This window comes from Kogia breviceps, chromosome 17 (genome assembly GCF_026419965.1).
Source record: "Kogia breviceps isolate mKogBre1 chromosome 17, mKogBre1 haplotype 1, whole genome shotgun sequence".
Lineage (NCBI taxonomy): Eukaryota > Metazoa > Chordata > Mammalia > Artiodactyla > Physeteridae > Kogia > Kogia breviceps.
Genome location: NC_081326.1, coordinates 69,818,487 through 69,843,055, shown reverse-complemented (window position 1 = coordinate 69,843,055; position 24,569 = coordinate 69,818,487). Strand labels below are relative to the sequence as shown.

The window sequence follows — 24,569 nt, the reverse complement described above, 5'->3', positions numbered from 1 at the left end:
GACTTAGCTGGCCACCCAGTACCCCCAAGGGATCCAGCGTGGGTAAATCTGTAGTTATCCCATCTTACCAAACTTATCTCTGCTTAAGTATGACCTTAATTTAATCCTCAAAATAACCCCTCAGGGTATGTATTAATATCTCAAATGTCTGCGTTTGGAAATTGAGGCTCAGAGAAGTGCAATAACTTGCCAAAGGACACACAGCCAGTAGGCCAGGGAGCTGGAATCTGAACTCAGGCTTGCCTGCTCTGAAAACCCTCTTTGCGAGGCACCCTCATCCTTCTCTAGTTCTGCTTCTGATTATAAAAGCAATTTAGGCACGTGGGAGAAAATTGGGACATTTTAGAAAGGAGTAAAGAAGAAATCGAGAAATTCACCTCTAAAATCACTACTCAGAGAGAGCCCTTGGAAACATCTTGGCAATAATTTCCTTTAATATTTTTCGACATATGCATATGCATGTTAAAGTTTTATAAAATTGAGATAGTAGGAGCATGACTAGTTTTGTTTGTTTGTTTGTTTGTTTGGGGTTCTTTTCTTCCCCCATAGCATTAATAGTTCTTTAAAACAATGCTTTGAAAGGCTGGAAAACATTCCACACGATTCACTCCTGCCCTTCTGACCGTGCCAGAGCACCTAACAGTGGCCATGACAGCTGAACCTGAGCAGGCCTTAACTGGCTTCTCTCTCTTGTCCCTCCTGCCCCGCCCGCCCTTCCCAGCCAGAACCCCAGCCCTGGGCTTCCAAACATTGCCACCTGACATCCAAGAGACCCCTCAGGACCTCTGCATCCCCCGGACTAAAGTTTCACCCCAAAGTTCATGGTCCCCGAAGCTTGCTTTGATGACCTTTCAAAATCACTTTCCATTGAGTTCTTGGGCTGGACCAGAGGGCAGAGAGGCAGGACAGCATTTCATGGTGGTTGAGAGCAGGGGTTCTGGAGTCAGGCAGACCTGGTTTAAAACCCATTTGTCCTCTTACTGATCGGATAACCTTGCAACGTTACTTAATTTCTGTCGCCCATAGAGCAGGGCTGCTGTGAGCCAACCAGGGGATGAAGGCTGTAAAACGCCGAGCCAGGTGCCTGGCAGAGGAAGCGCTGACCACCTAAGGTGGGGGCAGTGGCTCTGGCATGACCGCTGCCGTGGGGGATTGGATGTGATGGCTGATGAGGGTCCCCACTCGGGCTGTCTGCTCCCACACCTTAGAAGCAGGTCACGTGGGTGGGCTTCCCGCTGTCACACTCTGTGGAAGATGGACCTAGGGCCAAAGGGAGGGCTCCATCCCTAAGCAGGTGTTCACATTCCGACTGTGGCCAAGGCTTCCCAACTGTCCCAGACCTGCCTTCCCTTGGTTGGGGTTCCTCGAGCTGTTGCCCCCTCGTCATACGATGAAGGGGCTCAGGTTACTTCCTTCCCCACAGCGAGGCCTGGCTTTTAGAAGCGCAACGTGGATAAGACGCACAGAGCCGTCCTGGGATGCTGCCCTGGGAGTGGAGGGCTCTGAGAAGTCTGCGCCCCTGTGTCCACACGATAACGCAGAGCACACGACAGAAGGATCCCTGATCTGGTCAAACAGAAGCCAGCTGGAGACGGCACAGCCCACATTCCTGTGACCCCTCCACGCCAGGCGTCCGCTCAAAGGGTGGCCGGCCATTTGCTGAACAGAGTCCCTCGGGGACCTGCCTTCCGGTGGAGGCGGCAGCATGGCCCCGGGAAAAGGACGTGCGCTCTGAAGCCAGGAGGGGAAGGTAGGCCCCTGAATCCCTGGTCGCCGGGGCTCCAGCCCCAGGTGTGTGGGCAGGGCAGGGGAGCTAACTGGCTGACCCCTACAGAGAGGGTGAGGTGGGAAACTCTGCCTCCTGGGATGCTGGGAAGATAAAAGGCAGTGGCCTCTGCTAATTGCCCACCAGGAGGTGGGCATACAGCACACCTGAACTGCCTTGCCTGGATCCTGAGGGAGGTAAAGACAAGGCTTGGATTCTGTCTAATGGCGCTTCATGAGAAAGCGACAGTGGGTCTTTTCTCTTAGTAATAATTTTCAAAAGGTCACTGAGTCTTGATTGCTAGAACTGAAAGGGATTCAGTGGCTCTCTCTTTGGAGACCACCTTTTCCACTCATCTCGTTTTTAAGAAGAGCAAACTGGGGCCCGAGGTCATGCAGAGAAAAAGAAGCGTTGATCCAAAGACTGGGGGAAAAAGAAGAGGCGAAGGCCAGTTTCAATCCTCTGACATCACAAAGAAAAGGGAGAAGGAAAGCAAGACTGTTCAGAGCCAATGTTAATTAACTCATTTCTCTTTGGCGCTCTCCTTATTGTTTCTAGAAGCAACTGTCTCTCATTCCCTCTCTCCCACCTCCAGCCACTGCATAAAACTGTCACAGATTAAATCAGATTGCTCAGCCATTTCATTAGGGAGACCCCAGCTCTCTGTCTCTGGAGGCACTTTCGCTCTTCTTAAATCAGAGCCTCTCTCAGATGAGTTCACTCCTACCTGGAGTCGATAGGAAGCCAGAGAGCAGACCTGTAAGGGGCAGCTGGGCTGATGAGCTTTTCTGAAAAGCGCGGGCAGGATATGGTGCTTGAAGCCCAGCCCAGCCCCTGCTCACAGCGTGTGCCCACCTGCCAGACAGAAACAGGGAGGGGACCGAGAACCCGGGCTCCCAGCCTCCACTCCACTTTCTCATCTCGAGACCGTGGGTATGTTTCTTTCCTCGGGTGGACCTCAGTTTTCCCATCTGTAAAATGTAATTTTCAAGTATTTTGTTTTGTTTTGTTTTGTTTTTCTGTATTGGATTCCCTGAACGCCTCCAAAGAGCACACAAATGCCCGAGAGTTATAAAGTTGTTGGACGGAGAGGTGAAGTTAGAATTCACGTGGATAGACAACAAAGGCTCTCCCCCCGCGACTTTTCTGGAGTTTTTGATGTAGAGACGAGTGTTGGACATGATGGCTAGAGGCTGTCGCTTGGAAGTGGCTTGGGGAGAAGACGGAGTGGGAGGGCGGCTAAGACACGCTGCAGAGAAGGGGCCTGGGATGCCTGCAGGGGTGGGAGTTCACCTGCTACTGGTGCTCTGGTCAGGGATGAAAGGCACAAGCCCTGGGGTCTAGCCCATCGTGGAGGCCAAGCATCAGGCTGCAGAGAGCAGAGTGGCATTGTGCTAGGAGTCAAGTGACGGGGGTGTGAGGACCCTTGGGAGAGTCAGGGGCGAGGCCAGCACACATTTCAGTCATCTCCGCACGGGAGCCCTGCCAGGGCCTCTCCTCCACCTGTCCCGAGAGCTGTCTCTGGAGGCTGAAGGCCCCAGTGGTAACAGAGAGGGAGGCTGAGGGACCCGGGAGTCTGTGGGCTCTAGAAAGGCACACTGGGAGCAGGATAGAGGCAGCAGGTGCCTCTCGAACGTCTGTGCATTCCATGTGGGGCGCTGGCCCCCCAGAGCCGGTCTGCTTGCTTCGCTCCTTCCCTGTCCTCTGGGTGGGACCCCGTGGGCCGCCTTCCTCCGGGCACTGGCTCAGGGCCCTGCACAGGAGACGCTGACCTGCAGGGAATGAGGCTGCCACGCCCTCCACGGGTATGCTTTCCCCAGCACTGTTTTGGAGCACATTTCTGGGAGTGCCTACGCCAGACCAGGGACTGGTCAGGGACAAAGAAAACTCATCCTTGCCCCCTGGAGCCAGGGTGATGCTGTTAAAACATGCCCCGCCTGCAGGAAGGGCCCTGGCCTTGCATCAGGAGGGGCCCCACCCTTAAACTAGCCCCATTGTGTCCAGTCACGAAGACCAACAGGGTCAGAAGACAGGACTCCTCATTTGAGCATGTGGCCCATTCCAGCCACATGTTCTGCAGTGCATTATGAGCTTACAGTTTTTGCAAGTCTTGCCATTATCCTGGGGACAGCACAATGATACTACAATCTCTTAGCTTGAGTTGTAAGTGATAGACTGTCCATGGAAGTAGGTAGAATAGATTAACTTTCAAAGAACACTCACTCTGGTTTTTTTTGTTTCCTAATATACCAGGTATCCCCTCCCCCCAGTTAGGAAGTGGTACAGACCTCCCTCAGCCTCTGAAAGGCCTTGCTCTGAGAGCATCCATCTTTCCAGTATCTGAAACTGTAATGCATAAAGGAAGGATGTAAGGCCAGGCTGGGTGTTGGACTAGCTGACTTTGGGACCTTTTCAAACTCATAAGGCATTGATCTTAAACTGGAGACAAAGAATGGGGTGGAATGCAAGTTTCCCAGTGGGCTGGACACCGGCTGGCGGATTCTGCCCCATCAACTGTCTTTGTCCCCACGAGACAGGAATAGTTCTGTCTAAACATGTGGCCTTCTTCTCTGTGCCTCGAGCAGCCTGGGAGGACACGTCTATGCTGGAATCATTTAAGTCCCTTTCCAAAATATTTGTACCAAGACCCAGAATTCAAGCTTTTCTCACTATGCAGTATCAGAAAACACACAGTAAATGGCAATAACCTACAAGGATTTTATGCCGGGTCACGTTCTAAGTGCTTCACAGCCTTTATCTATTAACGTTGCAGCCACAACCCAATGTTGTCTTATTATTATTCCCTGAAACAGTCAGGAAAAGGGCGAGAACTTGCCTCAGGTCACCTAGCTTGCATGTGCGGAGCCAGAATTTGAACGTTATGGAACAAACTGGAGACTTCGCATCAGCCATTCAAATCCCAGCTCTCCGGTTACACGCTGTGTGACCTTGGGCAAAATCCTTACCTTCTCTGAGCCTCCATTTTCCTTTCTGCAAAATAGGGTTAGGGATGCAGAGATTCTATGATAATCAAAAGTAACAGCAGGTGTCAAAGTGCTGTAGCAGCACGGGAAGCAGGCAGCCAACAAACTGTATCGTCAGGGTCTTTCACTTGTCACCGTTGCTTACAGCATGTTGAGAAACTCCAACAGAAGAGAGAAGGTGGAAACAGAAAGTATCCTCTTCTCACCCCCTTTTGGTTGTGGAGCCACGTAACTCCTGAGTTTTAAGAGCTCCGAATGCCAGGACTCTGGGAGTTGAGGGTCAGGGCTCAGGAGAGCCGGGGCCGGGGGATCTGAAAGGCACTCGGTCTCTCACACAAACACAAACAGCAAGCAAGCCGGCTGCTTGCTGTCAGCCGTGCAGAGGAATGGAAGCTTTCTCCACCGACAGCACTTGCTAGCGACTTCCCTCTCTGTGGTTTTTCTCTGTCATTCCCTTGATAAAAGAAGTAGAGCTGCACAAATGTAACCAACTTTCACGAATCTCATCTTCACATAAAAACACCCGCCTTTCAAGAAGTGAGCTGCCTGAAAAAATGATGCAGGATGTACTCTAAACTGGGTCATTCTCCACCCAGAGGGCTCGTGGCTCACTCTCCGTGTGGATCCCCTGAGCCGTTGGCTTCAAGTGGCTTCAACAGCCCAGCCCGGGGAGAGAGAAAAATGGGAAACAGCATGCGATCTACCCCGGCGCCTCCCGAGAGGCCTCTGCCTAGCCCAGAGGGTAAGTCTCGCTTCTTTGGCGAAGATGGGGCAATGCGGGTGCTGAGAGCTGTTAAAACAGGGCAGTGGGTACGTTGGGCTTCCTTATACTTGTCTCTCTCGCTTTGCTTGTGTTAACATGTTTGTAATTAAATGTTAAAAAAAGATCCACATTGGTGCCCTGGAAGGATGCTGAATCGCTGGCACTTTGCGATGGACTTTCAAAGCAGCTGGTTCAATCCTTTTATTTTTTATTTTTTTAAATAGATTTATTGATTTATTTTTGGCCGCATTGGGTCCTCCTTGCTGTGCGCGGGCTTCTCATTGTGGTGGCCTCTCCCGTTGCGGAGCATGGGCCCCAGGCGCACGGGCCTCAGCAGCTGTGGCTCACAGGCTCCAGGGCACAGGCTCGGCAGCCGTGGCGCACGGGCCCAGCTGCTCTGCGGCATGAGGGATCCTCCCGGACAAGGGATCGAACCCGCGTCCCCCGTGCTGGCAGGCAGATTCTTAACCACTGCGCCACCAGGGAAGCCCCGATCCTTTTATTTTATAGGTGGTGAAACTGAGGTCCACGAAGCAAATGTAATTTGTACATTAGCTATTGGTAGAGTCAGATTTCCAAACCAGGCGGGTCTGATTCTGAACCCTAGGCTCTTTCGTACCATAGCCTGCCAGCTGTGATATACTATTGTGATGGGTATATAATACTATCATGAGTATATGATACTATCATGGGTATATAATATTATCATGGGTATATAATGTTATCAAAGCTCTGCTGGAGTGTTTTCAGCGTAACTTTACGAAGCTAGCCACTAGCCCTAGGAAATCTTCCTGAAAATAAAGGAATCCTTGTGTCCGTTGGTAGGAGCACAGGGGACAGGCGTTCTAGGGGGAGTGCACCATGTGATGGGTTAATTGAGGATGACGAGAATCAGCTTTTCCCAGAGATGCCAGGCTGAGCCAGACCCCCGAAGCTACAGAGTCTCGTTCAGGGATGGCCCGAGAGCTGGGAGGGGACATCCGCAATGATGATTTAGGCATGTAACATAATGCAAACATTTATGATATTAGAGATTATAAATTTGAAACTCAAACAATACAAATTTAAAAATAGGAATTTGGGGCTTCCCTGGTGACGTAGTGGTTGAGAGTCCGCCTGCCGATGCAGGGGACACAGGTTCGAGCCCCGGTCCGGGAGGATCCCACGTGCCGCGGAGCGGCTGGGCCCGTGAGCCGTGGCCGCTGAGACTGTGCGTCTGGAGCCTGTGCTCCGCAACGGGAGAGGCCACAACAGTGAGAGACCCGCATACGAGGGGAAAAAAAAAAAAAGGAATTTAATTATTAAAATCTCCTTGTAGCTCATATAAGGCTGAGAGCAAAGCCATCGAGCTCCAGGTTCAGGGGTGCTGGTGGCCACCAACACCCTTACCTTTATTTCCTAGCAGGACAGTGTGGGTGCGCCTGTGGGTCCCTGACGAGCTAGGAAGGGGATGGTCAGGAGGGTGGGTGACCCATCAGTGTCCCCAGGGTGAGTCATGGGGGATTTGGGACACTTGGGCTTCCCGCCTTACATCGCAGCACGTGGGGCCTGGTCCCCTCCTCGTAACGGCGGTGACCCCACCTGGTTCCACCATATCCCCTGCAGCACTGAACTGGGTCACGTTCACACGCACAGACGCCCAGCGTGGTGTGTGCCGAGCACAGCCCCCCGTGAGCGGAGCGGGGACGGAGCCAGGTGCCTTGACGCTACCTGCCACTCACTCCGTGACTTCTGGGGCCCCTTCAAAAAGGAGCCGCCTTCTCACTTTTTCCAAAGTGGAGACCTCGAACTTATGCACAGTCTCACGACTCCTCAGATGTCCGCAAGAGACCAGGCAGAGACCTTCCTGTTCTGTCCCCGGCTCAAGTAAAATGCGGGGCAATGCTAGCAGCCCTCCTTTCCAGCTCCTCAATACCGCTCCCCAGACAGAAGTGGGGGAAGCCGAGAAGAATGTTCCTGGAGATGGAACCACGTGATTGGGTGGAGCTGCGCGTGGGCCCCCCGAGCGAGCGAGGAGCGGGGGAAGCTTTTCCCTCCGATGCAAAGCTCAGAGCTGTGTGCAGTCCTTCTGCTGCCGTGGGGGAGGACCTGGGCCCCTTCTCTCACCTCCTCCGACCCAGCTCAAGTCTCAGTCTCCTCCTCTGGTCAGGGCCGCTTCTAGAGGACCGACACTGCCAGGCCCGGGGCGCCGGCTCCAGGGCAGGGGAGGCTCCGCCCGTGAGCCCATCGTGTGTGCGGTCGCCCCTCCCACGGGGCATGCTTGAGCAAACCCCATGAAAACACGGGCCTCCGAGGACCTGCCCATTTGCCTTTATTTTCTCAATGCAAATCGTCATGAAATAAGTTTCGCTTTTTCCACTGTGTGGGTGGGAGGTCACCTCTAGAGAGGAGGGAGAGGGGTCTCCCCGACCCTCCACCCCCTGGTTTGGTGAATTCCCCAGGTCGTACCCAGTTTGTGACCCAGGCAACCACATCAAGCGCTGGCGGGTGGTGGCTTTTCCATCCCCCGCCCCTGAAAAGTTTCCTTTGCGATCAGTCCTGACTTGATTTCCTCTTTTCTCTGACACCTAATTGAATACGGGACAGGTGGTACAGCTGATGCTACCTTAATTAGTCTCCATTCAAAGGATGTAAAGAATGTGGGTTTTCATGGAACAAGCACCTCTCAGGTAACACTCCTGCTTACTCATTTGATTGGTCTCAAATACCTAGGAGGTCACGCGGGAGTGCATGCCTTTGGGCCAACAAACAGTTACTGCTTCCTCTGGCGTCAGCCTGAGTGGTGGGCCTCAGGCCCCAGGCCCCGCACAGGGATCACCAGGAGGCCAAGCTGTGGATTTCTAGACAAACAAGTGGTCTGAGCAGGACTGTGAATGCTTTGGAATATGGGTTTGCCCATCGGTTTTCTCCTAAACTAAGCTTTCCAGAACATTCCTGATTAGTCTGGTTCCCAGAGACGAATATCACAAAACCCAGAGAGGCAGCAGGGCTTGATGGAAATAGGGCAGGTCCCAAAGTCAAATGACCTTGTTGGGCTTCTCGTATTGTCCCCTGGGAGCTACCTGACCACAGGTAAGTCACACAGTCTCCCACGAGGGCGGCTCTCAAATGGAGATCAGAGCAATCCCTCCCCGGCAGTAATGGCAGCACAAAGCAGCCACCTGATACATGTGGGTAGAAGAACTTTTTTCATTTAACGCCATTTGAGGCTATCTGATTGCACTAGGCTGTGTCTAAATGGCCTTCCCCCCAAAAACGTTTTAAAGTGATAGAAGTGGGGATTCCGTGACTTGTTTCCAAATCATCCCAAACAGCTCATTTTCTCTGCAAATTCTACACATGGTTCAGACTCCTGTTTTGGGCCCGACACAGGCGGTACAAAGTTGAATGAGAGCCAGGGAACTCCCGAGGAGTAGGGAAATAGCATACTTCCATCTTAAAAAGAGCATTCAGTCACATTGCTGTGATCTTTTCTCCTCCCGTTCCTTATCTTCTTATTGCCCTGGCCTAAAGTGAGATCTCACTGGCAGAGGTGGTAACACAAACCCAGACGCTGCTCAGACCCCTTTCTATGCAAGGATGGAAATAATGCTAAACTGGGCATTTACATAGCCTCAAGGGTGCTGCCAGGGTGGGTGGAAAGAGGGGCGGGTGGGGCTCTGGGGGAGGAAGAGGGGGCAGGGAGCCTCAGAGCTAGCAGAATACTTCTCAGTGAGCGGCGCGGGCTCAGACCACCTGCCTCGATCCCCTGGGTAACCATCAAAACTGCAGATTCCTGAGCCCCACCCTAGACCTGCTCGTGGGAATCCTGGGGTGGCGGGAGGGAGGGGCACACCTGATTTCGTACAAGCCCCCTGGTGCACCTTAAGCCCCCTAAAACTTGCAGACCACAGAGCTACCCCTGCAGCGGCACACAAGGAGGGGGGGGGAGGGAGAGAGAGAGAGAGAGAGAGAGAAGCCAGCTGTCTCCCTAGTGTCCCTCTGTCCTCATTGGTAACATGGGGATAATTCGAGTTACTGGTGCCTAGGTGTGCCTGCCACAGTGCCACGTGCTTTAGACCCTCTGGATTCTCACGCGGTGCAGGCGGTGATCCCTATTATCATTTCAACTTGGCAGCTGAGGAAACTGAGGGACGAGCAGGGTTAGCTACTTGCCCAAGGCCATACGGCTGGGATTTGAAGTCAGTGGCCTGAATCTAGTCCCCCTTCTCCACCCACACATCACGTGCGTGTAGGGGACGGACTTGCGAGAAGCACACATGTTTTCTGGAGTGAGAGAGAGCGTGGGCACCAGATTTAATGACACAGACCCTCAAGTGCCCTTGTGAGGGACACAGACGGGGACCGCGTCAGATCTTTGACTAGATGCGGGTTTCCCATCGGGTCTCACTTACCCCACTGCTGGTACATACGATGGCTTTAGGTAGAGAGCATGATCATTCAACTTTTATACTGAATGTACAACGTTCGTACGCTTAATGGATACCATACAGATTATGATTAGTCCATCAAACCCCTGATCTCACATTGCTTAGAAGGGGACTAAAGGTTTTTTTAAACGGAATTAACATGAAGAGAAACGCTATTAAGTAAGCGGTAGTGTAGGAGGTACTCAGTTGTGGCCAGGAGAAGAGCGGGTCGTCAAGAACAGAGTCTGCGTCCTCTGCTGATGGGTTGCCTGGTTCCGAAACGAGGCCCTCGACTTACTGGTTACGTGTTCTTGGCAAGACTCCCCACCTGGCTGTACCACCTGAGAGGTCTGCTCAGTACCACTCTGCCCCAGCTGAGCGACGGAGAAGCCAAGAGCTTTCTGGGCCACTGGGTCTCACTTTCCAGCCCGTAACACAGGACCCACAGGTACAAGTGGTTCGTGGTGACCAAGAGAACTCAGCAGGCCTTCTGTGAGGCCAGTCTGCCTAGCCCTGCCTTATTGTTTTGGTGTGTGTTTGGGGGGTGGGGGGTGTATTTCCAGTAAAAGATACTAAAAGTAAGGTCTGCTTCCACCCCTCCCGAGGCCGTGAGTTTAAGCATGACTCAAGGAAATGCAAAAGCAGAAGCTGAACTCACCGGGTTGGTTACTCCTCTCCTGCCAGGGGCACTGAGCTCCTGTGCCAGCTCTGAAGGCTCCCTTATATCAGCCTTTGTGCCAGCCTGTCGGGGGTCAAGATCAACTGGGAAGAGCCTGATAACTACGTCTCAGAAAGGCCTGAGTGGCTCAGGCACCTGACCATGAGCTTGGAAACGCTCATGCTCTCCCCAAGACATTTTCCTGACATGCTCCCAAGCCTTGGCTTCTTCACCCTTTAAATGAGAATATATGTCCCACAGCATTGTATTGGAGCAAAGGAAGTAAAGAATGGCTGCTTTTGCAAGATGGTTATAAATGGGATCTACTAAAAGATTTTCAGCGTTTTCAAAGAAATGATAACACTACTCTAAGGAATAATAATGCAAAAAAAGGGCCTGTCCTCTTTTGACCAAGTAATATTTGTGGCTAGTAAGTTCTGCCTCAGTCTCCTTCCTTTTTTGGATTCATTTCCTATTTTACACTTTTGTGCAGTGTTCAGTCTGACTCATTTCTGAGTTGAGCTATCACCAATAGTTGGTCTCTTGAGTTTCATCTTCTGTTCTCAGCAAATGGAGTTTGCTTTTAGAAGATAAGAATATTTTCAAATGTATGGGACTAGAGGCTTTTCAAAATTTAGAACACTATTGGCTGAGACTGGCCTTGGATTACAGCATAACCCTAGCCCGTGCCATAAACATGATACCAGCTGCCACTGATTGAGGCAGGCTCTATACAGACACTTCCTCATGAATCCTAACCCAAGCAGATGAAGCCCATTTTGATACTTCCCAGTTTTATACATGAAGAAATCAAGCTCAGATTAGTTAAAAATAAATCTTTCTCCAACTCGCAGAACAATTAAGTCGAGGAGGTGGAATTTAAGCCAGGCCTGATTTATTTCAAAGCGGGTTCTCTCTCCCGAAAATTCTCCCTGGATTTCTCTTTTGTCTTTCTTGCACACTATTCTCCACTTAATCTGTTTCCTTATCTTGAGTCTGCCAGAATCCCATCTGCTTCCTCCGAGCTCCGCTCCCCTGTACCAGTCATTTATCTGACTTAATTCAAATGCTCTGCTCTCCACGAAGCCAGGGGCTCCAGAAGTCCATAATAATGTGTTTGAACTTTATGAGCGAACTTAAATTTCCTATCTTGCGTCTATTTCACCGTAGGGACCAAAGCTCAGGGAAGACTTAGCTGGGGTCCTGGCCCCGGACCTTGCTTAGAATGGCCGCCCTTCCCACAAAAGTACAAACTGAACTTTCTTTCTTCCACTGACTTTGCCTTCTGTTTTTCCAACGCTGGGGAAAAAGGTGATAGGGGTGGACCTGAAATCCCTGGCAAAGGACCACACAAAGGCCATAACCTTGAAGCGGAAGCTCCAATGAAAGATTTTCTCAGCAATGTTTAAGTGTCACAGCTATAAAAAAAAAATCATTATTATGAAAATTCCACAGGAAACTCAACTCTGTTATTGTGAAATTGAAACTCTCCAGCCCCTTAAGCCTGTTTTCCCCCATTGAAACAATTTTTTTATAATGGGATTTTGTTTTTGTTTCTGTTTTTAGCATTATGAAAAGACGGTTGTTCTGTTTCACAGCCTTACTCTTGAATCAGAGATCAAAGGCCCAGCCCCTCTAGCAGACACACAACGTGTTTCAAGTTTCCATTATCGGCACAGATAAATGCTGTGCCTCTCATTTCCACACTCGTTTCTCAAAAGGGGCTGGTTCTGTGATGACTTCCCCACGCCATGCTGCCTGCTGCAGATCAGGTTCCCTTCTCCTGGACCCTTTAAAACCTTAGCCCAATAGCACCTTCCAAGGGCCTAGTAGCACGGGGACCTCTTCATGTTTTCATTTGGTAAAGCTGCCTTGGGCATTCTGGGTGGGACCCGAGGGTGCTGGGCTAGGGGCCACCAGACAGCTCCTGCTGGGGTTCACAGCCATTCCCTGATAGTCACACAAATGCAAAGACACATACAACCCTGGCTAATTGCCTCTAAGGAAAAGCCCAGGGCCCGAGAGGGGGTACAAGAGGAGGGCTGGGCCTCTCCTGAGTATCAGGCCTGCCTCCCCTCTGGGAGGTGACTTCGGAGTCGATAGAGGTGGGAAGGATGAGAAAGGAGACAGCAGAGTGTAGTTCAGGCACAGGGAACAGACTGTTCACAGGCTCTGAGGGTGGGCGAACCTGGCTGGCTGAGAAGAACACAATGGCCTGTCTCACAGCTTCGGAGGCAGCGGAGACCATGTTACTAAGCGGTCCTTTCATATGTGGGAGCAATTAGTCCAGGAAGGACAGATTTCCATCATGAACGCAATTTTCCAACCCCTCATTTCCCACACTAACCCACACCCCAGAGGGGAAAATGTGTCCACCCTCAGAGTGGCAAATCAGCCTCAGAACCGGGGCCGATTTCCCGGGCAGCTGCACAAACCCCATGTACCAGGCCCCACTCACTGCCCAGCCCCTTCCTAGGGCCCCTGCCTAACGCCGTATCTGCGATTTTTTGCTCTTTTTCTTAAAGAGGACCTCCGACTCTGTATAGGCTTCGTGTCCCACCAAGTCTGGATCCATCCCTTATTAAAACTCAGGACTCCGGGCTTCAAGCCCAACTGCAATGCCACCTCTAATTATTGGACTGGGCCGGAGCTACACAAGGGAAGAACTCTTTTTATAGCAAAGCAGAGTGTGGGGAGGCCTCCCCACAGGCTCAGGGAAGGTCAGAGGCCTCACTGGTCGGCCCCTCCCCGGCGACTCCACTCCTTCTCATGAGCCCTCCCCGCTTTCACTGACCGTGGCCACCGTGAATCACTTTTCGTTTCCGTCTCACTGTCTGTGACTCTGCTTCCCCGAGTGAACGATCCGTCTGAGCGCGCTCTTCCACGGCGATCACTCATTCCTCATTTATTCTTATTCATCCTCGTACTTAAGCTCCCTTTCGGCTTAGTCTGATAGGGGACGTGTGAGTTGGAGACTACAGGACACGTGGGCTCTAAAGGCAGGGGCTAGAGGTCCCAGCATGAGGGTGTCGGATCCTAGAAAGTGGCCACCAAGCCTGAGGTGCCCAAGTGCTGGCTGGGATTTCTCCAGATTTTCTTGGGGTGAAGCGGGTGGGGGATGACCCCTCCCCCCACTGTGGTGTATTCTCTAGAATGTGAGCTCCGTGACGGCAGGGAGACTTGGCTTGCTCTGTTCACCATGCTTGGCCCACAGTAGGTGCTCAATAAATAATTGGCGAATGAATGAAAAAACTCAGAAATTTGAGTTCAGATGCCCAGCCAGCAGACAGACTGAGCGACGCAACATCACAGCAAACAAGGACTGAATTTGCCAATTTGTAGGATATGCTATTTCCCCAAAGACACACCCCGATATTCCCCTGCAGCTAAGGGATCCGAATTACGGCAAATCACTAAGGCTGTGAAACAAGGCTTTGTTTAGTGTCAAAACGTGAACTCCCATGCTATCTCTTTATCTCTAGCCTACAGTAAGCTGTAGTCACCTGAACCAGAATGAACGAGAGAGCATGATTTCCTTTTCAAAGCTTCACCAGAATTACTTTCAGCATATGTATGATGAGTACTTAATTTTTCTTTCACCTCCCCTCCCCAGCAGAAGTCCCTATTAAGTAGATTCCCGACACGGTACCTTACATTCTACAAGGAAGAAAGGTTTTGTTGAGCTTCAGAGTTAATATCTCCTGACCCTGGTGGGTCCTCAGAACTCACAGAGCCTAAGCCCGACACCCCGACCCTGATACGTTGCAGACATGGGGCCCACAAGCCCCAAGGAGGGTACCTGAGGTGATGGTGATAAGATGGGATGTTTTCACAGCATCTCATCATTCATGGATGCTGCTACATACTTTCGTCTTATCTCATTAAAAAAAATCCTGGAAAGAGGTATTATTAGCCCCATTTTAAAGATGGGAAAATCAAGGCTCGGAGGCATTCCAGGACTTGCCCAAGATTATATGGATCCGTAGACACAGGGGCAGACCATGGAGTCAGATCTTGTGACCTCAGCTCAAGGATCTCTGGATCCCCATTTCTCAGATGAGAACGTCAGGGCCAGGGCAGGCTTGATCATGAGAGTAGGTCATGAAGGACCCTCTGGGTTCCTTCAAGCATCCTGCCTCACCATCCCTGAGGAGAGGAGGACCAGCTGAAAACTGCTGTTTCAAAACAATCAAGTGTCTTTAGCTGGAAAGTCCCCAGGGAGATCTTACCTTTGCCTCTACATCCTCTTTGCCTTCGTTTCCCCAGGACTGGATAGCGACTTCCTGGCTGTGCTGAGTGACTACCCGTCTCCTGACATCAGCCCCCCGATATTCCGCCGTGGGGAGAAACTGCGTGTGATTTCTGAGTGAGTGAGCTTTCCGAAACTTTTACAAAGGCCCCAAAAGAAGAACTCGATTTTGGTGGGAATCATTAGATTTTAGCTATAGCTGTCCAATTCCACATGGGCCGTGGTCCTGCTGTGAGGTGAGAAATTTGGCCCATAAAGCAGGCCTTCATGCTTAATCCTCCTTAGGGCTGCCAGTACTCTAAAGCCTTCGGTGGCTCCCCGTTGCCTGATGGATAAAATTTAATTCCTTAACTTGGCTTCTGAGGCCCTTTATGATCCAACGTCTGCTTCTTATGTTGGCCTCATCTCCCCGACACAGGCAGGGTTGATTTTATATATTAGTGCAGACTCAGGAAGAGGACACAGAGGTCTGAAAAAAAACTTCTGATGATAAACAGAAAGGTACTGCCTTCTAGCCTGTTGTCTCTTGATTTGAAATGGGCTGTAAAAGAAAGAGGGGCTCTGAGCGCCTTTTATTTAGATCCTCGTTGATGTAGACATGTGAAACTGTCTTGGTTAAATCTCAGGGTCTATTTCAGCATAGCAAACATTTATTTTTAAAAAGCCTCCAACTGTGGAAGATCAGCTGGAAACATCATCTGCTCGTCCCTGAAAGGTGACTATTCCCAACTTGTGGGAAGATTTCCTGTTAGCTCAGAATGGGGTGGGGGGATACACTTAAAAACTAAACTTTCATAGGGAGAAATTCCAGTTACCATGGCCATTGACAGACCTTAACAAAGGAACATCCCAATGTAGCCCAGGTTAAATCTGATTTACTCTCTTCATTCGTTCATTCACTTTACCACTCCCCTATTCACTCTTTTCTATTTGTTCTTGTCCTTCTAGTGAAGGGGGCTGGTGGAAAGCTATTTCCCTTAGCACTGGTCGAGAGAGCTACATTCCTGGAATATGTGTGGCCAGAGTTTACCATGGGTGAGTACATTTCCAAAATAGCATCAGTAAAGCATGATCTTTATGCAAGTGACTCAGACATCTGCATAGAGAGGTCCCAGCCTGGGACAGTGGAAAGGAAGGTATTGGTTTGAGAGGGTCACTTCTACTCTCAGCTCAGTCCCTAAGGAATGGTGCAAACTTGGGCTAACCTTCCCCTCTCTGAGACTTGATTTCCTCAATAGTAAGACAAATGACGGACCTTGCAGCTCTAATGCGGCGTTCCTGTAGCAATAAGGATTCAGGAACTGTGATCGCAGGATGCAGCAGCCAAAAGTCAGGCTAAGTTCAAACCCTGCCTCTGTCGCTTACTGGCTGTGTGACAGTGGGCAAGTTGTTCAACATTCTAAGCATCAGTTTCCTTTCCTCATGCGTCAAAGAGAGATCATAGTATAGAATGGTAGGAATAATAATATATAGTAAAGGGACCAAAGTCTAGGGTTGTTAGGAAAATGAGATAGGCTAATACATGGAGATTTCTTGAAACCATGCCTGGCATTACTATCAGCACTCAATACGTATTAGCTACATTCTTACCAAATCATATCCAGAACACAGAGAACAGGCTCTGACAAAAACGCTTACGTACCCATCCTGAGAAACGGAGCAGTCAAGCAGAGAAGGAGACCCTTTAAATAATCGGGCACAGCAGATGAGAAAGCAAGGGCGTTGCTTTCCCCTGCAGTTGTGACAGGACGGGTGGCCCTGGTGGCCAGCACAGCCAGGCCAGGACAGGTGTGTCTCAGCCCTGCTTCCTCGGTGGGGCCTCGAAAACTTCCTTAACCTCCTTGAGCCACAGTCTCCTCACCTGTCGAGCTACCAAGGCCAGACCTTGGCACATAGGAAGGGAGAAGGGAGCTCCACTTTCCATTTGAGGGGTCCAGAAATAACTTCCTTTCGGTCAGAGAAGGACTCTGCATGCCACCTGCTCACCTGGGGAAGCAGAGCAAACTGCCTGGATATTTGAAGCATAGAATTCAGTGCAATTCACTGCAGTGTTACTGATTTTGATGACGAATACCCCAAAATCGTCTCTGAGCTTAGGGTGACGAAGCTGAGCGGGGGTGGGGCAGTAGCGACTATGAGAGTTACGCTCTCAAAGAGAAGTGAGTCACGGAACTCTTCTCATCAGCCATGCGTCACTGAGCCATCCGTTCACCTAGCAATCATGCGAGGAGACCTTCATGTTGAAGTTGTGGTGTGAATGCTGGCAGGAGCAGGGAGTGAGGAGCCCAGATGAATAAGATGTAACCCTGACACTACAGCACTTCCAATCTAGCAGATGCAATAAATGTTCTTCAAATATATAACAGGAAGAGAGGTGATGCGGCGTAGTGGTTATGGAATTTGAAAACTGCATCTCAATTCTGGCTCTATCAGTTGCAACATGGGTAACTTGGACAAATTACTTAATCACTCTGACCTGCAGTATATCCTCATCGGTGAAAGAGAGATACTACTACCTGTCTTCGGGGCTTGACATGAGAATTAGATTTCAAGTGCTTACTGTGGCATGTGGCCGATAATTAGTATTCACGCACGGCTGTTGTTACCATCATTGTTTTATCGTCTTCATATGTATAAGTGGAATTTCATGTAAGGACTTGAAAGGATGAACGTCACGTACGCTGAAATAATTAATATGCCATATTCTATGGAGACCTAAGGGACTAGTTGAAATATTTGGCCGAATATGGCGTCATCATGATCTTAGTAACAAAATCTTTCTTGGAGACCAGTACATAAATAAACGGTACGGGACGTTATGCCTGCGTGTCTTCTCACACACGGTGCTTCAGGAGCCCTCAGCCAGCCCCGTCAACGGCCCGCTTTCATGCCACAGGGAATGTTAAAGAGTGAGAAACAGCAGAGTGTTAATATTGGTCACAGCACGCACTCATCCAGACGTGTGATTGAAAGCCAGGGCACGTTCATTGAAACAGAGTCAGTTAAAAAAGGATGTACAATTGCTTCCGAGTACACACCAGCCAGCTGCTAACAGCATTTCCTTCCATGCTGAGATCTGGCCCAGCCTGGTCTGCAAAATGAGAAGGGCCCTTCCCCTTAGAACACAGATTCCTTTGTGTCTCGAGCTGCTTTCTAAAGCGCATTCAAAGTGCCCACTCTCCTCTGGAAGGTGAACATCACATTGAAAAGCTGGACTACAGTATTTACAACTGCTTTTTTTAATTGTTAAGTGAAAAAAAAGCAAGATACGTATGGAAATCCATCACGCAATGACAACTGAGTTTAAAATATGTTGAGGGCTTCCCTGGTGGCGCAGTGGTTGGGAGTCCGCCTGCCGATGCAGGGGACACGGGTTCGTGCCCCGGTCCGGGAAGATCCCACATGCCGCGGAGCAGCTGGGCCCGTGAGCCATGGCCACTGAGCCTGCGCTTCCGGAGCCTGTGCTCCGCGGTGGGAGAGGCCACAACAGTGAGAGGCCCGCGTACCGCAAAAAAAAAAAAAAAAAAAAAAAAAAAAAAAAATATGTTGAAAAGAGAAGAGGAAATAGAATGAATGCAAGGTGGGGCATCAGGTGGCGAAATTAGGCACCACCATTTTTTTCTTTCTTCTTTCCTCCCTTCCTCCCTTCCTCCCTCTCTCCCTCCCCCTTCCTTCCTTCCTTCCTTCCTTCCTCCCTCCCTTCTTTCCTTCCTTTCTCATGTTCATTCATTCATTCACTCACAGATATATATCAAGCTTGATAACCTGGACACAAAGGCAAAACCTCAAACGACAGACACAGTCCCTGACCCCATGGATGAAGGAGCCGGGTAGTCAGAGTATCAGGGACATAGACATTAAATAAACTATCAAATAGGTCCCTGATCATGTTTTAGGATGCTTTTATATAATACAGAACAGGCACAGTGCAGCTGGCATTTGAGAAACAGGATAAGAAAGATGCTTTGTGCGTCTCTGTGTCCTCATTATCCAGTGTAACACCTGGCTTGCACTGTGTACTTGGGAATTTTATTTGAAAGAGTAAATGAATGAATGAATGAGTGAACCATTGATTGCCTTGCTCTGTTTTTTTTTTTTTTTAATCCCAACAGAGGGTTTTATATTAGCTGGACCTGGATCATTTCTGCATCCCTCCTGTCTTTCTTGGGGGAGGGTATATTCAGGATACTCATGGCTGTCTTTCTTCTCCCCAGCTGGCTGTTTGAAGGGCTGGGCAGAGACAAAGCTGAGGAGCTGCTACAGCTGCCAGACACGAAAATCGGCTCCTTCATGATCAGGGAGAGTGAGACCAAGAGAGGTGAGCAGCCTCCAGTTCATGTTTCCGTACATGGGTCGGACGAGCAGCCTTTGCTCCGGGCTGACTCACTCGCTCCCTGGCTCAGGTTCCCTCCTCCTACGAGGCAGGCAGGCAAATCAGTCCCGCACGGTGAGCGCCCAGCGGTTCACACACCATCAGTGCGGCAGCGCCGAAGCCAGGGGCAGTGACCTGGGGGGGGGGGGGGTCGCTGGCGCAGGCTCTGACCCACAGCAGTCCTGGCAGACCCGCTGTGTTCTCACTACACAGCAGACCTTCATTCGTAGTCCTGGCTGTGCCCTACAATGAAATCAGGCAGCTGAGAGAATCAGGACCAGCAGATTCACCATGACCTTCACTGTTTTAATTTTCATACATCCTACGCACTTAGTAATTCAGTGAAAAAGAAATAGCCGGGCTTTCTCATGGTTCGAAGCAAGAGTCCTGAACTCTAGTCTGGCCTGCGTGAATTCCTAAGGAGTCACCTCTTCTCTCTAAGTCTAAGTTCCCTTCTTTATAACGTGGGATTAATAATAGGAAAATACTTGGCAGGTGTCTGGAATGGCGTATACACGCTTAAACTCGCAGAAGCAAAACACTAATAGCCTGGGCTTACTCGGGCTAACTGAGAATTGATATCAACTTCTTAAATATAGAAAATATTTTCAAGTTCTTAGCCTGCTTCTTGTACGTTCGCTATCAAAGAAGAGAAAATGTGGTATCGGAGACTATTTCCCGTGCACTTATTAAGCACCAGAGCTAGCTGGTGCCGGAGGGAGCCCTCCACCAAACTGAGCATCAGCTTTCCTTTGGGGAAGAAGGGACCATATACACGTGGATTAAAATTTTCAAAGAATCCAGGAACAACTTTTCTCTCAGAAACCTGAACATGCTGGGTGAGAGCTGGAGCAAGGCAAAGGCAAAGCCTCCTGTGCGGGTCCCGGGGGCCCCTGGGGCAGGAGACCCAGGCTCTGGCATGGCCGGGGGCTGGCGGGGGACGGACCCAATGCGAGCTGCCAGAGCTGATCTAAAAATAATCAGGCGGAGCTGCAGCCGAGCTGGGGCCCAGGTGGGGGGCCCAGGCCCTGCTCCCTTGGGTATGCAAAGTTCTCATAAGTTTCCACCTGCTACCCTTGACCTACTCAACATACTTCCAGTCCCTGCTGACATTACCGGAAGACCCATGCTGAACTGACTCAGAGGGCGGGCCTGGGATACCCAGCAGAATGCTGGGAGGGAGGCCTGCTCTAGGAGGACAAAGGTCCCACCCGGGGCTTCCGCTTGCAAGCTGCGCGCCTCGGGCTCTTTCACGCGGTGCCCCAGCCTGTTTCTCCATCTATACAGCATTTGAGAACAATACCTCCCAGAGTCTTTCTGAGCTGTGGAATAGCTCAACCCCCAGCCCAGCACATGCAGCAAACAATCAGCAAGTACAAGTGCCCCTCCGTCTCACTGCCTCGCCAGCCTTTTCACTCCTCGAACCTCAGAAGACAGAGCAGGAGGGACTCTTAAACGTGACCTACGCTCCGTTCTCTCACTTTCCACTTGGGGAAATCAAGGCTAAGGGAGGTAGTGGCGGGTGCTCACCCGAAGTTCTACTCTGATTAACCCATCTTGGGTCATTACTCTCATGGTGCCGAAGGAGACAAAACACATTTCATGTCGCTTAGGAATACTCAGAAAACTGTCTCAACTGCCACAGTTCCTAAATTTCTGAGAACACCAAGCATAAGTCAGAGGCAAAAGGGGCCAGGAAAAGGGGGCATAACAGTAAGGGCCCCTCAGCTGTGTGACGGAGGAAAAGGACAGCACAAATATCTTGGAGCGTGAACTTGGGAAAGACTCGAGAATGACCGCAGATCCGGGATGTACAGGGTGCAACCCAACTCTAGTCATTTCATTTGGTCTAAGGACCCACAAAAGGATGTGGAAGCCCCCAGAATGGTTAACTTACCAAGCAAAGACTTAGCCCTTGCATTTGAACACCTGCATTGCAATAAGGTTAATGCAACTGGGCTGCTCAAATACCACGCTCCTGGGGTCTCTAAAGAGTGAGCTACAACCAAGCAGACAGGGTTTGAGCAGCCGTTGCTCAAAACCCAAAAGCGTGTGTCTGGGTAGCGCCATCATATCACGAGGCTGAGACGGTCTCTCTGCCTCAGCGGTGGTGGGCTCCTTAGCTGGCGGCCCTGGCTTGGGGACACATGGAATGCCACTGACTTGTCCTCCACTTCCTGCAGGTTTTTATTCGCTCTCGGTTAGACACCGGCAGGTGAAGCACTACCGCATCTTCCGTCTGCCAAACAACTGGTATTACATTTCCCCAAGGCTCACCTTCCAGTGCCTGGAGGACCTGGTGAACCACTATTCTGGTAAGAAACACTCCACTGGGGCCGATACATGACGCCCCTCTTTGCTAACTGCCCCTACCCCGGGCACTCAGTCTAGGCTGCACACGGGTCACCAAGACATGCCAGGTGGTTTACTTTGGTCTCTTGCCCATCCTGGCTTCTTCATATGCTCTTTTCTTTTTAATTCAGACTGTACATTTCAGGCTAAAATAGACTGAATGTGAAGGCTGCCTAAGTAAGTAAAATGCAGCCAACCTCAACTTCACCCCGTCTCTACCTGTAAGTGAAACGAATTAGGATGCCCCTACATTCACAACCACAGACAGTCCGCACTTCCCTAAGTGGGTTGCACGCTTGGGCCTCTGGGGCTTTGCTCTGAAATGCCACTCGTTTCCCCTTTCTTGTGCGTCAAAATCCTCGTCAACCTTCAAGGCCAACAGGAAGCCACTTCCTTGTTGAAGCCCTAAGAGTCAGAAAACTAATGGTCTGTTTTCTCTGCTCTCCTAGCACGTCAGGTGTTTTTCTCCCTAGAACTCTGGGCTTCCTGCCCAGTGACCTAGTTAACTGTGTATTAGTCTGTGTTTCCCAACAAGCCCTTAGACACCAGGGATTATACTTCGTTCATCCATATGTCCTCCCTGGGCCCAGGAGAGAAGTCCAAATGTTCCATGCTGACCAGGATGGGGCGCGTCCCCCAGGATGGCGGAAGCCGAGTGGGGTTTGATGGAGGCCGTGATACAGTGTGCAGAGTTGGAAGAGGACCTTCGCGTTAGATTGGGAAAGGCCTGAATGCCAGATCAGGAGTTAGAGTTTTATCCTATGGAAGAGGGAGAAACAGTAAAAAGGTGGATGCATTTCTAAGAGTTGGCTCTGGAACCTTCTTGCGTTCATGTCCCGGATCTGGGCAACCTTGGGCTGGCGGTTCACCTTTGTGCCCACACTTCTCTAGGTAATGCAGGTGCTAACTGTTCCTACCGCGCGGATGCCGTGAGGTTCACTGAGTTAGAGCACGGAAAGTGCTGATGAGAGCGCTGGCCACGCAAACGTGGGTTCCTGCTACGTGAGCCACTGGTCCCCGGCCAGGAGGGTTCCCTCCTCCCTGCTCATGCCTTGTGAAAGGGAGGAAGACAGAAGCTGCTTTCACTTTGTAAGCATCTTCCCCTTTCCGGGTTCAGGATGTCTGACCCCACACCCTGGGTTCTTTAGGTTGGGGGACCTTGAAGGGCATTTCAAGGTGAAAGGAGGAGTCCACGGGGCTGGGTTATCACACTTGGCCTGGGAGAAGTGCAGATCTGGAGGGAGGAATGGCCGCTATGGAGACCCAGGCCCAGGCTCCGGTACGGGCTCCGTGAGACCCTGGGCGAAGACCTTCACCTCTCAGAGCCCCGGGTCCCCTTTCATGGAAGGTGGATGAGAGCAGCGCCCCCTGCAGCTGGTCATGATTATTGAACACGAAGGTGAACGTAACATGTTTATCACAGCCTGGCACATGGAGGGCGCAAAATAAATGATAACAAATATTACTCCCATGATAGCCAAACACCTAGCAGCTTAGCTAAAAATGAAAGAGGAAGGGAGTCCTGGAAACAGTCAACTTTTACTGATCATGAGTCAAATTTGGTTGTGGTATTTGGCTTTTAATAAGAATCATTTGAGAGGTGTGGCGACCATAAGTTTTGCATAGGCGAAAGCAAACATGAAAAGGACGCTGGCCCAGCAAAGATTTTTATGGACCAGGAGGTCCACACGGCTTCCAGGCCGCAGACGCCCGAGGATCTCACGACAGCACAGAAGCAGCGCCTTCCAAAAATGCACCCCTGGCCGTCGCATCAGCACAGGGGTCGCAGTTAGCAGTCACCTCTGCGAATGACTGAAAAGGGTCTGGAGGCCTGAAAGGTTTCCGGTGCCTTCAGGACCTCAGGGAGGGAATAATGTGGCCAATTTATGTCCCACCAGGTTCTTCCTAAAGGCACAGAATCAGAGAAGATGTGCTCTAAGCGACGTGAACAGACAACTTTGTTTTATGAGTTACTTATATTTATTATCCTGTGCGCTTGGGAAAATTATTTAATATCTCAGAGCCTCAGTTTCTGCATCTATAAAATGGGGATGAAAATGCCTCATAGGATTATTGTTAGGACCGAAAAAAATAATGCCTGTGAACTGGCTGTGATCTTGACCCCAGGGGCCTTGGTTTCTTCATTCCCCAAATGGGTGTAACAGTACTGATGGCCCAGAGTAGCTCGGGGTTCCCTGAGCTGACACATGCCAAGCTCGCTCAGCACCAGGCTCAGCCTACGTGCTCAGAAGTGTTAGTCCTCTTCTTCTTTGCCAAAATGTATTTATCACCCTAAGTGTTAACCTTGCCAAGGAAGGACGTTCCCCCGCCCGTGCTATCTACTGCTGCTGGTTTCTTTTGTCTTTGTGTCTGCCTCAGTCTCCTTTGCCTCCTAATCTGAGAGGGCGTTTCAATTTCCAACCCGTGACAGGTAATTATTTCAGATTCACATCCAGTTAAGCTCCCTGTAACCTCAGGGTCCAATCTCACGTTTCTCAGTGTGGGCCAGTGTGAGTGGACAGTTGAGTTCATGGTGAAAGTCACATGGAGACGAAGCATTATTGACTGCCACCCTCTGACAGCCTGGGCTTGCTTCTTCAACTACCATTACCTTTTGTTCTTTGGCAAGGACACCCCAAAAGCTGCATCAATGATCTGGGAGGTGAAGCCTGCCTTAGGGGCGATGAGCTTCCTAAACCCTGGTGATATATGTGTCCGGGGCTGGGGTGGCATTGTCCTGAGAGGCCAGTGGCAGCTCACATCCTTGGCCACCTCATCTCCCCCAGGACATGAGACCCACTGGGCTCTTCAGCCTCAATAGGGCCACACAGAATCTCCTCCGTCTGTAAGAACATCTGAGCCCAGCAGGCTCGAGTCTTTCTCATGATGTGGGCTACAGGAAGGCTTCGAAGAGATGGAGGCTCTATCTTAAAGCTCCTGGAACGACGGGGGACCATGGAAACTCAGCTATGTCCTACTAGCAGAGGGGTAAAAGGAAAGGATTTATTTAATTTTTA

General features: G+C 50.5%; 2 protein-coding genes across 3 annotated transcripts in view; one reads left to right on the top strand and one right to left on the bottom strand.

The window, feature by feature from the left end:
- Positions 1-24,569, bottom strand: part of TG (thyroglobulin) — a 236,113-nt gene that overhangs the window by 60,150 nt on the left and 151,394 nt on the right. The gene's annotated exons all lie outside the window — the stretch shown is intronic.
- The window catches only part of SLA (Src like adaptor), a 61,663-nt gene that overhangs the window by 33,188 nt on the left and 3,906 nt on the right, over positions 1-24,569 (top strand). Inside the window, exons 3-7 of one of the 2 annotated variants that reach the window (XM_059043075.2) lie at positions 5,346-5,491; positions 14,846-14,945; positions 15,777-15,863; positions 19,043-19,146; positions 21,384-21,515. In XM_059043075.2, coding sequence (XP_058899058.1) covers positions 5,431-5,491; positions 14,846-14,945; positions 15,777-15,863; positions 19,043-19,146; positions 21,384-21,515 — 484 coding nt within the window. In that variant the 5' untranslated portion in view covers positions 5,346-5,430. Of the gene's footprint in view, positions 1-5,345; positions 5,492-14,845; positions 14,946-15,776; positions 15,864-18,372; positions 18,409-19,042; positions 19,147-21,383; positions 21,516-24,569 lie in introns of those variants that run through there. The other variant, XM_067017206.1, reaches the window with a different exon arrangement.